Genomic DNA, 14,913 nt, shown 5'->3' on the forward strand with positions numbered 1-14,913 from the left:
TATCAACTTTTTCATGATGAAGTCATGAGTTTAGTGTATAGAAAATGCTTTTCCTTCAGTAAGGCAATATCCCACAGAGTAAAGATCTGAGGTTCATGCAGATTGGCCAATCGAGGAAAGGGATTTTTTTCTACTTTTTTGTTTTACTATCATGAAGAATGGGCCCAAGAGAAGCAATACAGTTGCTAGGCCTTAACTCACCCATCCCATTTCCCGGGTCTCAGTATCACTGTGCTTCTGTGGAAAGAATATTGACTCTGGAATCAGAAGATCTGGTTTCAAATCTTGACTCTGGCTCTTAATAATTGTGTAAGTTTGAACAAAGCACTCAATATCCCTGACTTCAGTTTCCGCAAATGTAAAATGAAAGAGTTGGAATAGATTATCTCTTGGGCCATCTTCTAGGTCTACATCAATAATCCTATGAATTGTAAAGTGATGAAGTTACATTAAAATTACCTTTAAGGTGCAGTGGATAGAGCACTGACCCTGGAGTCAGGAGGACCTGAATTCAAATCTGACCTCAGATACTTAATAATTACCTAGCTGTGTGGCCTTGGGCAAGCCACTTAACCCTATTGTCTTAAAAAAAAATTTACCTTTAAGATTCCTTTCATCTCTATACCTGTGATCTTATGGTACTGTCCCCTATGCTTTCTGTCTCTGTCTCTCTCCTCTATCTCTGGCTCTCTTTGCCTCTGTTTCTGTCTCTCTCTGCCTCTCCTTCCTCTCCTCCTTTTCTCACTCTCTGCCTCTGTGTCTTTGTCTATCTCTCTGTCTCTCTGTCTCTCTGTCTCTCTGTTTCTGTCTGTCTCTGTCTCTGTCTCTCTTTGTGTCAATCTATGTTTCTCTGTGTCTCTGTCTGTCTCTCTTCTCTGTTTCTCTCTCTCTCTGTCTCTCTCTCTCTCTCTCTGTCTCTGTCTCTCTTCCTATCTGTCTGTCTGAGTGTTTCATCTTACATGATCTCCAGTCCCTAAGCTTCCTCTTAAAACCAATGAATGGCATGGAATATAGAAAGCATATTGATTTTGCTGTCAGGAATTGGATTAAACTTCCACCTCTGATGCTTGCTATATGACCTTGGGCCATAATTTTCCTCTTCCTGGGCTTCAATTTTCCTAGCTGTAAAATGAGTGGGTTAACCTAGTTGGCCTCTGAGGTCCCTTCCAGCTATTGATCTGTGATCTAATGATCTTTCCCAAAATGGGTTAGCCAGAATAGTCCAGAATCCTCTAGATTCGACTTGACCTGGGCAGAGCACCATAAGGCTATCACCTCCCTCATTTTGGACACTGCATTCTTCCCCTTCTGTTTCCAAGCAGAAGCAAATGGGTCGATTGACATTGCCTTAAGCAAAGCCAGCATATATGAGTCACAGTCTGACGCTTTTTCATCCACAGATGAAGTTTCTGACAATAGATAATTACTGTCTTTGACAGCAGAAAATAAGAGAGGGTTAAATAGGTCCACCAATGGGAAACCGAGGTTAGCATAATCAAGGAGGTGAAGGATACAGTGACCAGTTGTGGCTTTCACCTCTCAATAGCAAAAGGAAGATTGACATTGGGAAGGGGATTGATGCTCCGGCCGTTGTTTGTGTTATTTTTTCTTTAATCACATCTTGTAGTCTTGGTACATCTGGCATCCAAAAGCTCATTGGTTGCTTCCAGTTTTGGTCAGCTCTGGCAAGTTACAAATTTCCTGAGCCTCAATGAAGATAATAATGTTGATAATGTTGGGGAAGGTGGGGGGGGGAGGGAATAATAGCCATCTCTCTATCCACCACACCATGTTGCTTCTCGTAATAATTTTTTTCCAAAATTACCTTGGATGTTAAGGAAGAGGGAGGACAAAAAACATGGTCACATTGCTGAAATGGAATGGATGGCTTATCCGTGCCTGCTCGTTGATGAAAAGAATGGGTAGTGAGAGAAGACGAGAGAGGCAAGGTCAACAGAAAGATAATGTATCTCAGTTGAGACATGCATGCCTCCTCATTTCACGATAAGTTTCAGCCTCGTGCTAATAATAAGGATTTATAAATAACATAATAACAACAATAATGATAGGAAAGGTAGAGACAATATATTGTCTGTTGTTCTGAATCCTGAGTAGGAAAAGGATTTGATCACGTTCCCCAGATAAAAAAAGAAAAGATTCAAGATTTAAACCCAGGGCCTATGATTTGGAATGTAATGCTCTAGTAAGTATTCCAAGCTTGACCTGCTGTTCCCTTGGGAGGACTCCCCCTCTTTCCCAACCCCTGCCCAATAGAAGACAAACTCAAATGCCTGGGCCCCTTCTGACTCAAGTGTCTATCTCATCCACATTGTTCTTACCCCCTCTTTCTCTTTTCCTGGCTCCCTCTCTCTGCTCACTTAAGAATCTGTCTTAGTTTTGCAGAACAACCTCTCAACCAGCTTGTTAGGGCAATTGTCCTTCCCTTTAGCAATGTGGAATATGGATGGGAGACAGTTATTGCTTGAAGCATCCTGTGACCTCATCAAGGAGAGGATGTGGCTGTGCCTCTAAGGGTACCACTAAACCACTCAACTGAAAACACCGGCCTCCTCAATCCAACACTCATCCTCTTCTTATTCTTCCTCCCCTTCTCCCCCTCTTTCTCTCTTCTTCCCCTTCTTTCTCATCTGCCTCCTCCTTATCCTTTTTATCTTCTTTCTCAGTTAGAGTTTAGAGAAGAAAATGGAGAGGGGACGCAGTACCAGTATTAGGGGAGCCACTGAAAGCTGGGGGAGGGGCTTAGTGATGGCAAAAGGACCTTGGTCAATCTGCGCTGGGAGGACAGTGTCCAGTGGGACCAGGCCTTAGTACCAGGATAGGGGTGGCTCAGCCGCAGGCCACCTTGGCTTCTTCCTGTGCGAGAGACATTTCAGACCGCGCTGTCTCCAAGATCCAGATTCAGAAAGACCCTCCACCCAGGGAACCAGGATGGAGTATTTCAAATGGAACATCCGGAAAGAGCAGAAGGTGTAGGTTGCTAAGGTCTACTAGGCTACAGGTTGGTTTGGGGACTCGTGCCTCCCCACCGCAGCTCCCCCCATCCCTGGCAGGGAGCTCCCTTTCCCAACTCTTTTTGATCTCCAAGGCTCCCTCACTAGCTTCTCCTGAACACCCAAATTCAGTAGCTTTTCCTTATCTCTTTTAATGGCTCCCTTCTTCAGGACTAAGTGGGGTCCCGTGGGGGGGGGTACCTGAAAAATGCTGGGAATTTGACTAGCATCAGAAAGAAACTGAGGAAGGAGTCAAGTAAGATCTGAAAGAAGATGGGGATTGGCTAAGGGTTGATGCTCCCACTTTTAGCATGGATAAAGAGCTCCTTTACTCAACAAAGCTTTGGGCACTCCCCCGTCTCCCAGCAGCCTCAGCTCTCAATAATTAATTCCATCATGAGGATAGTGTGGTTAAAGAGCAAGAGATTTGAAGTCAGAAGACCTGGGTTTGAATCTTGGCTAGGAGGACACTTTCTTGGGTTTTGTTTGTTTGTTTGTTTGTTTTAGGTTTTTGCAAGGCAATGGGGTTAAGTGGCTTGCCCAAGGCCATACAGCTAGGTAATTATTAAGTGTCTGAGGCTGGATTTGAACCCAGGTACTCCTGACTCCAGGGCCGATGCTCTACCCACTGTGCCACCTAACTGCTCCCCTGAGGACACTTTCTTATTGAAATTTTATTTTATTTTTTCAATTACTTGCAATGATAGTCTTTCAATATTCCTCCATTTGCAAATTTACGAGTTCCATATTTTTGTACCACCCTCCCTCTCCTCCCCCTTGAGGGTACTTCCTTGATGGGCAAGTCACCATCTCTCTGGGCCTCAAGTGCCTCATTTATAAAACGAGGGGATCAGACACCATAACTTTGATGGTGCCTTCTAATTCTCTAATTCTAGAACTCTGGTCCTATTTGTCTTTTGGAGGATTGGGTCTTTACATGGAAGCTGTTAGGTGATGTAACAGGTAGAACACTGGCCTTAAAATCAGGAAGATTAAGCTTTTTAAGTTCAAATTCAGCCTCAAACACTCATTAGCTGTGTGACCCTGGGCAAGTCACTGGGCAAACCCTGTTTGCCTCAGTTTCCTCATTTGTTACGCCACTCCAGTATCCTTGTCAAGAAAACCCTAAGATAGGGTCACAAAAAGAATACCGAACACAACAACTTATATAAGGTAAAAGAATACTGGTCATGGAGTCAGAGGACCCAGATTCAAATCCTGTCTTAGACGATAACAATCTGCATAAATTTAAATAAGTCCCTTCAATGCTCTATGTGGTTTCTGCATCTGTAAAATGAAGGAATTGACTGACGATGTCCCTTTGACTCTAGAATGATGATACTTTATGTCCATATGACATTGGGTAATTCACTTACCTACAAAATAAAAGGATTGTACTAGAATCAAAGGTTCATGGTCTTTCTTGTGTCCTGGCCCCCTTGACCTCTATTCCTGCTTTTGTTCAGTTGTTTTCAGTCTTGTCAGACTCTGTGCAATCCCATCTGAGGTTTTCTCTGCAAAGGTATTTGAGTGGTTTGCCATTTCTTTCTCAAGTTCATTTGACAGATGAGAAAACTGAGACAAACAAGATGAAGTGACTTACCCAGGGTCACACAGCTAGTAAGCTTCAGACTGAATTTGAACTCAGGGAGGTGAGTCTTCCTGACTCCAGGCTCACGGATCTGTGCACTACAGTGCCCTCTAGAACCTAGAGACCCCCTTCTCAGAATGTTTTGGTTTGGTTTTTTAGGTTTTTGCAAGGCAATGGGGTTAAGTGGCTTGCCCAAGGCCCACAGATAGGTCATTATTAAGTGTCTGAGGCCGGATTTGAACTCAGGTCTTCCTGACTCCAGGGCTGGTGCTCTATCCACTGTGCCACCTAGCTGCCCCTCAGAATGTTTTTAAATGCATAAAATAAAATACACAAGATTACCAAGGAAAACAATCATGCTGAAATCATTATCAAACTTTTTTCCTAAGTTCAAGGATTAGACAGTCTCTAAAGTGCCATCTAATTGGAAACCCAAGAGCCTACATGTGACTTGGGTGAGGGTGTAGGGGGGAGGAAAAAAAAGAAGGAAGGGGAGGAGGGGGGGGGAAGAGGGCACCAAGTTAAGACCCACCATGATCTCTGCTTTTCAGGAGTTTGCAGTCTATTGGGGGGTGGTACCCACACCCTAATGCAGCAGTTGGCTTTTGGGTTGGTCCCAGGGCAGATCTTACTCATCCCTGGAGGGGGGGGTGTCACTTAATGCACATGTTCTTCTTTCTCTTGATCCCTTTGTTGTGGGGGAGCAGCCCAGTAGGAGCCAGAGGAGAGAGGGGTGTAAGGGTCGGTCCTGTTCAGGCTCAGCTCCTAGCAAAGTTTCTGAGACTAAATGTTATCCCTACCACCTCTTACCCAAGGAAGCTTTGAGCTTGGCAGTCAGCAAGCTTAAGTGGGAGTGGGGGGCAGGGAAGAGCGGACAGGGGAGCTCCTCACTTCCAGAGGAGATGCTTTTCATTCTAATAGGAGAAACTGAGAGTGTCTGTGGAAAACCAACCCCATCCTTGCTCCTGCTAAACATGTTCTTTGTTTTATGGCTTCATCGTGAGAGGACAAATGGCAGAATGGCAAGAGAACTGGCTTTGGGGGCCCCTTCCTGGACTTCAGTGTCCTCTTCTGTTAAAGGAAGGGGTTGGTTTTTAAGGTCCCTTCCAACATTAGATCGATGATCCTATGGGACTGCATTTAAGCTACTTCCTTCCCCTTCCGGAGCCTGAATGATGGAATTGGATTGGCTGGTCTCTAAGGCTTCTGCCGGCTCACATCCTATGGATCCGATTACTTGGAGTCAGAAGACCTAGACTGAGGTCTGACTCTGCCACTGGCTAGCTCTCTGACCTTAGCAAGTTTTTGCTTTACATCTATAAGTCTCAGTTTTCTTTAAGTGAAAAGAAAATCCTTAATTCTGGATGTATTTATTACCTGGATGACCTTAGACAGCTTGCATAACCTCTCTGGGCCTGTTCCCTCATCTGTAAAAAGGATTTGGACTGGATAGCCTCTGAGGGTCTCTTCCAGGTTCAGTGATTCTATAAAATTACTGTTTGTGTCAGTTTGGACAAGGGTCAGCCTTCTCTAGCCCTCAGTTTCCTAATCTGTAAAATGAAAGGGCTCAACTTCTTCCAATTCTAGATTTATGACCCTGTAGCCCAAGACCCCCATTCAGTCCCACATCTATTTGTTCATCCATTCATTTCACCATGTTATACCACACCCAAATATTAAGCATCAGAAGATGTGGCAAAGACAAAGACTTCAGGAGTCCCTGTGGTTTAGAGACCATTGCTTTCTACATTATCCATGCCACTGCCGTCACCTTCATTAGCATGGATAACTGAGAGCAGAATGGATTATTGTGTTAACTGATGTACAAGCTACAAAGCAACGGTTCTGGGAGCAGCGGCCGCCCACGAGTGGATGAATCTGGCCCTGCTCAACCCCTCGGCTCTCGGAAGAGAGAGAAGGGGAGCTGGCCTGGAGGAGGGGGGCTCGGCGGCATTCCATGGAGAGAAGCACATCATTGCAAGAAGACAAATTGGAGGCAGTTAGGAGGAGAGAAGCCAAGATGATTAAGGGCCCAGGGAGAGGATTGATTTATGAGGAAATATGGTCAGAGCCAAGTCTCGGGCGGCAGCTTGGGAAAGCAATGACTTTGGGAGGGGCAGAGGAAGGGAGCGGGAGGGAGGGGAAGCATGATCAGAGTCTATAAATATTTGAAAGGTGGCACCTTCCCAAGGCGAAGAGGATGTAGGAAGTGGGATAATGAGGAGAACGGGGCTAATGTGAAGAAATGGAGAGAGGACTCAGCATCCAGAAAGGAGACAAGCACGAGGCTCCTGTGTGCAGCTCGCTTCCTGCTGGGACCAGGGACCAAGGCAGAGGCTGTCTTCTCCGGCAGTCACTCATTCAACAAGAACTATCAAGCACCTACTAAGTGCCAGATGTGGCTGCACTACTCGATGGTGTTAAGAAGGCAAGCCCTGGGCAGCTAGCTGGTGCCGTGGATAGAGCACCAGCCCTGGAGTCTGAAGGACCTGAGTTCAAATCTAACCTCAGACACTTAATAATGACCTGGCTGTGTGGCCTTGGACAAGTCACCTAACCCCATTGCCTTGCAATAAAAATTTTTTTTTAAAAAAAAGGAAGAAGACTTAATCTCTCTGAGTCCAAGTCCAGCTTCAGACATTGACTAGTTGAGTGATCCTGGGCAAGTCACCTGATCCTGTTTGCCTCAGTTTCCTCTTTGCCAAGAAAAATCCCAAATGGGGTCATGAAGAGTCAGACATGACTGAAATGACTAACAAAGGTGCCAGACATTGTTCTAATAAAGACAAAAATAATCTCTGCTCTCAAGGAGCTCATGGGAGAGACAAGATTCAAATAACGATGAACAAACAAGACCATAAATAAACACACATATGTACAAATACACACATATATATACATATGATGAATTATAAATAAATGACATGTCATTATAAATCCTAAAAATATGTAATTGTAAATGAAATATAATCTCAGAGGGAAAGTGCTAACATTAAGGAGAGCTGGAAAGCCTTCCCATAGGGGTAGGATTTTAGCTGATGCTTGAAAGAAGCCGGGAGAGCCAAGAGCAGAGATGAAGAAGGAGAATGTTCCAGCTTATGGAAGAAAGTCAGGAAAAATGCCCAGAGCTGGAAGATGGTGTGTCCTTGGCAAAGCCCACCAAGGAGGCCAGTGCCACCAGATGATAGAGTCAGTGGCAGGAGTTAAAGTGTGAGAAGATTAGAAAGAGAAGAAATGACTAGGTTATGAAGGGCTTCGAATCCTGATAGAGAAGTGATGTTGGGGCAGCTAGGTGGTGTAGTGGTTAGAGCGCCTGCTCTGGAGTCAGGAGGACCTGAGTTCAAATCCGGTCTCAGACACTTAATAATGACCTAGCTGTGTGGCCTTGGGCAAGTCACTTAACCCCACTGCCTTAAATAAATAAAATTTAATAATAATAATAATAATAACAAAGACGTGACGTCGTTGAACCTGCCTGTAGGAAAATAACTTTGGTGACTGAATGGAGGATGGGTTGAAGTGGGGAGAGACTTGAGGCAAGCGGACATCTGCCCCAGCACCCCCGGCAGCCACTGCATTAGGCCGGGCTGCTGCAGGCTGTACCCGGGAGGGAGCAGGGAAAGAAAAGAGAAGGAGAGGCTGCAGAGATGTCACAAAGGTAGAAATATATCACAGTAGGGCCAACCCCGCAAGGACCAATATCTCTTCAAAGATAGAAGTTTCGGTCTCTCCCGTCAAACCAGGGACCCCGGGTCAGTCCTATCAGAAGATTCCTTAAAGTAAAAGCTGTCTTCCCATGAGACCAGAGGTAGCTGAGGGGTGCCATAGAGCACAGAGACCCTGGAGGATCTGAGTCTAATGACACTAGCCGTATGACCCTGAATAAGTCACTCAACCTCTGCCTGCTTCCTTTTCCTCAATGACCAAGTTCCAATTTCCTTCTCTGGGGTAGGAAGTAGGTCTCCTAACTGAAGGCAGAGCATCGGGAGCAACGGGCCAGCCATGCTGGTAAAATGATGAAAGGGAATAGATTAAGATGAGAACCGCACCCTGCTTGTTGAGTCCCCGTCTCTCCCGTTCTCCCCCTTTCCCTACAGCCCCACCGCCCTGCTTTAGACCCTCCTTGTTCTCTCTGCTCCAAGTCTAGGCCGGGGGAAGCGGCTCCCTCACTGTTCTCTCTGCTTCTGTCTCCTGACCAGAGTGATGGAAAGCCACTATTTGATTGAAGGGGATGCCCAGGGCCTGGAGTACTTGCCCTATGAGGAAGACTGCCCTCTGGAGTGTGACTGTCCTGCCGACTGTTACCGGGCTGATGGCGGGCATCGAGAGTACAGGTCAGGCCTTGAAGGAGGCCCTAGGGAGGCAACCTTGTGGAGCAGGGGTTGGGGGAGTTCTCTGGGAGATCTGGGAGGAGAGCTGAATGACTGGGTGGACTGGTTTGGAGAACCAAGGGTTGGGAAATGACGGGTAATGGTGGCAGTGCAGGGGGTGAGAGGAAGGTGACTTGTGCCCTCCTGGCTTCCCATCTCTCCTTCCCTTACCCCGCCCCCAGGACCAAGCACTGGTCAAGCAGCTCAGCCTCACCCCCTCCCAAGAAGAAGAAGAAAAAGAAATCTGGCCATCGGCGGAGTCGGTGAGAGGCCTGGGCCCCTGGGTTGGTGCAGGGAGAGGAGGAGAAGCCCAGAGGTGTCCTGAGCTCTAAACACATCACCCAGAATCAGAACGAATGTTCCTAACACTGGCACAATGATCACTGGCCCAGAGGACCACACGGCCTGGGTTCCAACCTACCTTGGAGCTCTATCTATGGCCCTGGGAAAATCAGACACATAAAATGGGGGGGGGGATGATCTGGGTCAAGAGAATTAGAAAACAGTCCCCCTTCTCAGCTCCCTTCTACATCTCCTTGGAACTCAATACCCTGCTTGGCGGGTGACTCAGGGAGACAGGGAGGGAGGGAGGGAGGGAGAGAAGAAGGGAGAGAAGAAGGAAGGGGAGAGGGAGGGAGGGAGAGAAAGAAGAAGGGAGGGGAGAGGGAGGGAGGGAGAAAAGAAGAAAGAGGAGAAATGGAGGGAGAAAGGAAGGGAGGAAAAGAGAGAGGGAGAAAGAGGCAGAGGAGGAAGGGAAAGAGAGAAGGAGGAAGAGAGGGAATGAAAGAGAGGGAGAGAAATAGGGAGGGAAAGAGGAAGGAAGGGAGGGAGGGAAAATGGGAATGGAGGGAGAAAGGGAGAAAAGGAGGGAGAAAAGGAGAAAAGTTGAGCCAATAGCATCCAGCATCATCCCTTTGGGCCTCTGTTCCTCCTCCCTTACTTCCTGCCCTGAGAGATGGGCCCTGACCCAGTTAACCATCTCCAACTCTGTCTTTCTATCTGCCTGCCTACCTGCCTGCCTCCCTCCCCCTGGACCTGTCCTCAGCAAAAAGAGGAAGTTAGACTCTGAATGCAGGTCAGTGAGCTGGTTGAACTGGTACCTTTTGACTGGTGGGAGGACTGATCTTGGGCCTCAGAGACTCTACTGAAGGCAAGATGTGGATGCCATAGAGATGACCACTCTGAGCACAGAGTAGAGGACATCCAAGGGTTCTGCAAAGGACAGGAATTGCAGCAAAACCAAACCCAGAGATCCTGTGCCTTCTGCCTTGCCTTCTTGGTCCCCTCCACACTAACCTTAGATTTATACCTGTGGGGGAGTTGACTCCCCAAAATAGTTCATACTATATTGCCATAAGGAATTCCTTATTAGTTCTTAATTCCTTGGAGTTCACAATTATAGTTCAGATTTCCATGGGAGGAGAGCTAGGCAGCTGTTATCAATCAAGGGAACGGATTATATCACTGTGAGAGCAATATCCTTGGAGAATGAGACCTGACTAGAGATGTGGGTTTGGGAGAGAAGGAGTAACAGGGGCAAAGGGCTCTGCAGAAATCAAATTTCATAATCAGACCCAGTCATGGAGGGTCAAGTTTCACCATCTGTAAGAGATAACCACTGAACTTTCCAGTGCTTATCTCTGAACATATTCCTGATTCCCAAGTACTTATCCTCCATCTTGATGGGGAGATCTGGGATTCTTTCCTAACTGCTTTCTTCTGAACCTGAGTAGCCCCAGTCTTACCACTGAATTCAACTCAATGCGATTCAGTTCAATTCAATTTGGTTTAGTTCAGTTTAATTCAGTTCAACCTGCCAATAATGGGTTAAGCACCTGCTGTGTGTGCAGTGCCATGATAGACAGCTGAGGAAAAGTAAAAGACTGAGCTTAGGCTCAGTCCTAGCTCTGGGGAGTTCTCAGTCTTGGGGGAAGGATAACCCAAACATCTACAACACATAATAAAACATATATAGGAGGCTGGGAAGGCAAAGGGGATTGCTGGAGCAAATGGTATTAGAGATGGACTTTAAACTATTTGGAGGAACTCAAGAGGCAGTGGGTGAAAGGTATAGAAAACATGAACCCAGAGACCATAAAGGTGTAGATACATGGCCCAGGTGGCCAGTGGCCCACTTTGTTTTTAGGGAGTATTTTTGCAAGGCACATGGGGTTAAGTGGCTTGCCCAAGGCCACACAGCTAAGTCATTATTAAGTGTCTGAGGTCAGATTTGAACTCAGGTCCCCCTGACTGCAGGGCTGGTGCTCTACCTGCTGCACCAGCGGTTCACTATGGAAGGATTACATATTGGAGATGACCTGTACCAAAAAGGACAAGCTAGCTGTTCCATCTTTAAAAGGGCCATATGGAAGAGAGCATTCAGATGAGGGTGACAGTGACAATCAGATCAACTTACACATTTGACTTAAGGAACTGGTGATATCTGAGCGCCTGAGAGCTATTGGGTGGACAAGGATTAAACTTACTTTACTGATGCTCAGTGACCTGAACCAGAAAGGTGATGGGGGTGGGGAGGATGGAAATGGCAAAGCTACAGATTTCAGTTCCATATAAAGAAAAATTCCTGAACAGAGAGAGTTGTCCAAAAGAGAATTGGCTTCCTAGGTGGTGGCTCCCTGGAGGTCTTCCAGCAGAGGCAGGATGACTAGGTGTTAGGGGGCCTAGTCTGAGGGGACTATCAGTCAGGTACTGCAAATTGAACTAGGTGGTCTCAGTTCCTTCCTCACTCATTAGTCTGTGGTTCTGATTGCTATGAGTGAGGAGAGATTAGATGATGTCAGATATGGAGACAGGGACTTTGAATCAAGCAAACAATTCTGATCTTTATTCTCTGAGACAAGAGAGAGGCAATGAAGGGTCTGAACAGAGAAGTAACTGATGAGATCTAAGCAGAAAGCATTTAATGCAATCATCTGATGGGCAGGATGATTTGAAAGGGGGGAACCGAGAGAATAAAAGTGTTTGGAACCTGTTGCAATAATGTGAGCATGTTGTAAGGAGGGCGGGAGAGAAACAGTCAAGGAGACAGAGGTTAAAACTATTGTTCCTCTCCTATGTCAGCAGCTGTGGGAGCTCCTCACCCCTTCGGAAGAAGAAGAAAAATGGAAAGAAGCATAGACGTGACAGGTACCTAAAAAGCCTCATCCCCTGCCCAACCTTGGAGCCCTGAGCCCTGGTGAGGTGGGTGACAGAGCAGGACAAACATGGGAAGGAGGACGAGGAAGGAGAGGGACTACCCCTAACCTGGCATGGAAGGGAAAGAGGGCAGGCTTAATTACTCAAATATCTACTAAATGGGAACCATTTTGTCAAATCTAACAGGTCTGACTCAGGATCCAGGAGGAAGAGGAGACACAGGTGAGCAAATCCCTACAAAGGGTATGGCAGGGCTGGAAAACCAGGTCCAATTCCACCAAGGTTGGTTGGATCTGAAAGCTGAGGAATGAGTTTAAGATTGAGAGCCAGTCCCAACTCAAAGCTCCTTCCAACATGGTGCACACTCTAAAGGAGTGCTGAATTTCTAATGGGTATTGATGGAGACCCCTAATAAGTAACCTGATCTGGGGAGATTTGGAGGTGGAAAAGGGAGGCTTCTGGGTCACCTTAGAGCTTTTTTCCTCCCCATATGCTCCCTATAAGCCCCAAAGCAGCTCAGATACTCCATGATGCCAAAAGGCCCACTTTACCTTATCCTCCAGTCTCTTACTGTCTTATTTTGGGCAAGTCTTTGACATCTTGACTTCAGTTTCCCTAACTGTAATTCCGATTGTGAACTCTTTGAGGGAAGAGGCTGTTTGTGCCTTTCTTTGTGTCCCCAACTCTTAGTATTGTGCCTTCAATTAGAACTAATGAATGCGTGTTGGCTTGTAGACTTGACAAGAAGACCTCTAGGTTTTATGAACCTAAATCACTTCATCTTTCTGAGCCTCAGTTTCCTCATCTGTAAAATGAAGGAGTTGGGTGGGATGACCTCAAAGGTCCTTTCCAACCCTCCACCCAGGAGCCTAGGATTCTTTTTTCCAGGCCCTCACATTGGAACCTTAACAATGAGGTTGAACCAAAAATTGGACTTGATGTTCTGCTGCCCTCCAGTGGTGGAAATCTCCAGCCTAGTAGTTCAGCATTAAGAACCCATTTCTAGTCAGTTCTAGGGAGGACTTGCTGGGGATCCCATCCCAGGCCAGGCTTCACTAGGAGAAGGCAATCAAAAGACATAGTTCCTTCCCTCTGGAGGCTGCCCTGACTAAGGAGGCCAGGCTCAACCCTGGATAGAATGCTTTGAGCCTTCTCCAATGCTATCAATCCATTAATAGGCATTTATTAAACTCCTGGGCTAAGCCCTGGTCATACAAAGGCAAAGAAAAAAAAAAAAGATACAATTAGACCCTACCCTCAAGAAGCTTCTATTCATAGGGGAAGCTAGGTGGTGCAGTGGATAGAGCACTGGCCCTGGAGTCAGGAGGATCTGACACCTCAGACACCTAATAAATACTCAGCTGTGTGATCTTAGACAAGTCGCAAACTCCATTGCCTTAAATAAACACAAAATTTTTTTAATGAAAAAAATAAACCTCTATTTTATTGAGAGAGATAACACATCCATAACATAAATTTATTCAAAATAAAAACAAAAAAGAAACAAAGTGGTTGGGGGGAGGTAATGAGCATATCTGGCTTGCATAAGCAAGAGGAAGGAGAGAAACATTATTTATTAAGCTTCAGGGACTCTGTCTTATACATATTTTCTCATATGATCTTCATAATAACCCTCAGAGGCAAGTGTTATTATTACACCAATGTTATAGATGAAGAAACTAAGGCAAAATGAGGTGAATTGATTTAGCCAAGGACACATAGCTAGTAAGTGTCTGAGATCGAGTTAGAACTCAGGTCTTCCTGACTCCAGGTCCTTTGCTCTATCCCCTGTGCAGCCTAACAGATAGGAAAGACTAATTTCTAAATCCTGTAATCCTAAAACATGTCATAGAAGTCCTGGGTTTGAATCCTCATTGGGACTCAGTTTCTTGTAAAATAAGAGGGTTGGATTAGATTTCAGTTTTTAAGTTCCATGATCCTTTGCTCACTAACATTTTACAGTGTTGTGATCTGATGAAAACTGGATTAAGGGCAAAACTGAGTGAGCCAACTGGCAGGCATTGGATGAGATGATTGGAGGGAGTATCTGAACCCAAGGGAGCAGTTGAACACAGACCTGAAAGAAAACCTAAAATCTCAGAGGAGGAGACAGTTGGGAGAAGGGGAGGGGAGGAGAGGGTGGGCACAAGACAAGAGCCTCCACTTCAGAAGGATAACCATCTTGCACCAGCTTTGACTGGATCTGTCTGAACTGTCTAACTTCTTGATAGAGACCCATTAATGTCTGGGCACTTGGGCTCACTCTAAGTGTGACTAGTTCAACTCTGCATGCAAATGAGTTGTCTTCTCTATTGAGTGTAAACATAAGGAACTGAGCTGTCCAGAGGGAAAAAATGGAGTAAATTGGGATTAGAAACCTAAGGAAGCTTCTCTGAGAAGGTAAACTCTGAACCTTTGGTTCTAGGGAGGTCTGTGGCCTTTACAAAGGGGTTGATGGTGACCTTGTGTTTGAGGCAATAAGCAGAACTGTGGGGTAGATTGGAACATCCCAACATCTGGCTTAGCTCTCAGGGATTTATGAATTTTCTGGTAGGTTCAGAGTCAGGTAGGTGAGGAGCCCATGAGCCAGGCCATTTCTCTTCACCTCCTAAATCCCTGAACACTGAGTTTCCTATTGTTGTAGGTCCCGCAGCCCCAAAAGCAAACGAAAAGAGAAAAACAAAGAGAGAAAGAGGTAAGAGACCCATATTTCTGCCCCCTTTCAGGGTGGGTGCCAGGAGCCAACTGAGACTGGGTTGACACTCACGATGAAGCTATAGGGAAG

At 46.0% G+C, this 14,913-nt stretch overlaps 1 protein-coding gene across 1 annotated transcript in view; it reads left to right on the plus strand.

Moving 5' to 3' along the window:
* Positions 1 to 14,913, plus strand: part of SRRM3 (serine/arginine repetitive matrix 3) — a 61,615-nt gene that overhangs the window by 24,383 nt on the left and 22,319 nt on the right. Inside the window, exons 3-8 of the mRNA XM_074190415.1 lie at positions 8,802 to 8,936; positions 9,155 to 9,235; positions 10,018 to 10,047; positions 12,057 to 12,119; positions 12,315 to 12,350; positions 14,773 to 14,823. Of these exons, the coding sequence (XP_074046516.1) occupies positions 8,802 to 8,936; positions 9,155 to 9,235; positions 10,018 to 10,047; positions 12,057 to 12,119; positions 12,315 to 12,350; positions 14,773 to 14,823 (396 nt within the window). The remainder of the gene's footprint in view (positions 1 to 8,801; positions 8,937 to 9,154; positions 9,236 to 10,017; positions 10,048 to 12,056; positions 12,120 to 12,314; positions 12,351 to 14,772; positions 14,824 to 14,913) is intronic.

Source organism: Macrotis lagotis, chromosome 5 (genome assembly GCF_037893015.1).
Source record: "Macrotis lagotis isolate mMagLag1 chromosome 5, bilby.v1.9.chrom.fasta, whole genome shotgun sequence".
NCBI classification, from domain to species: domain Eukaryota; kingdom Metazoa; phylum Chordata; class Mammalia; order Peramelemorphia; family Peramelidae; genus Macrotis; species Macrotis lagotis.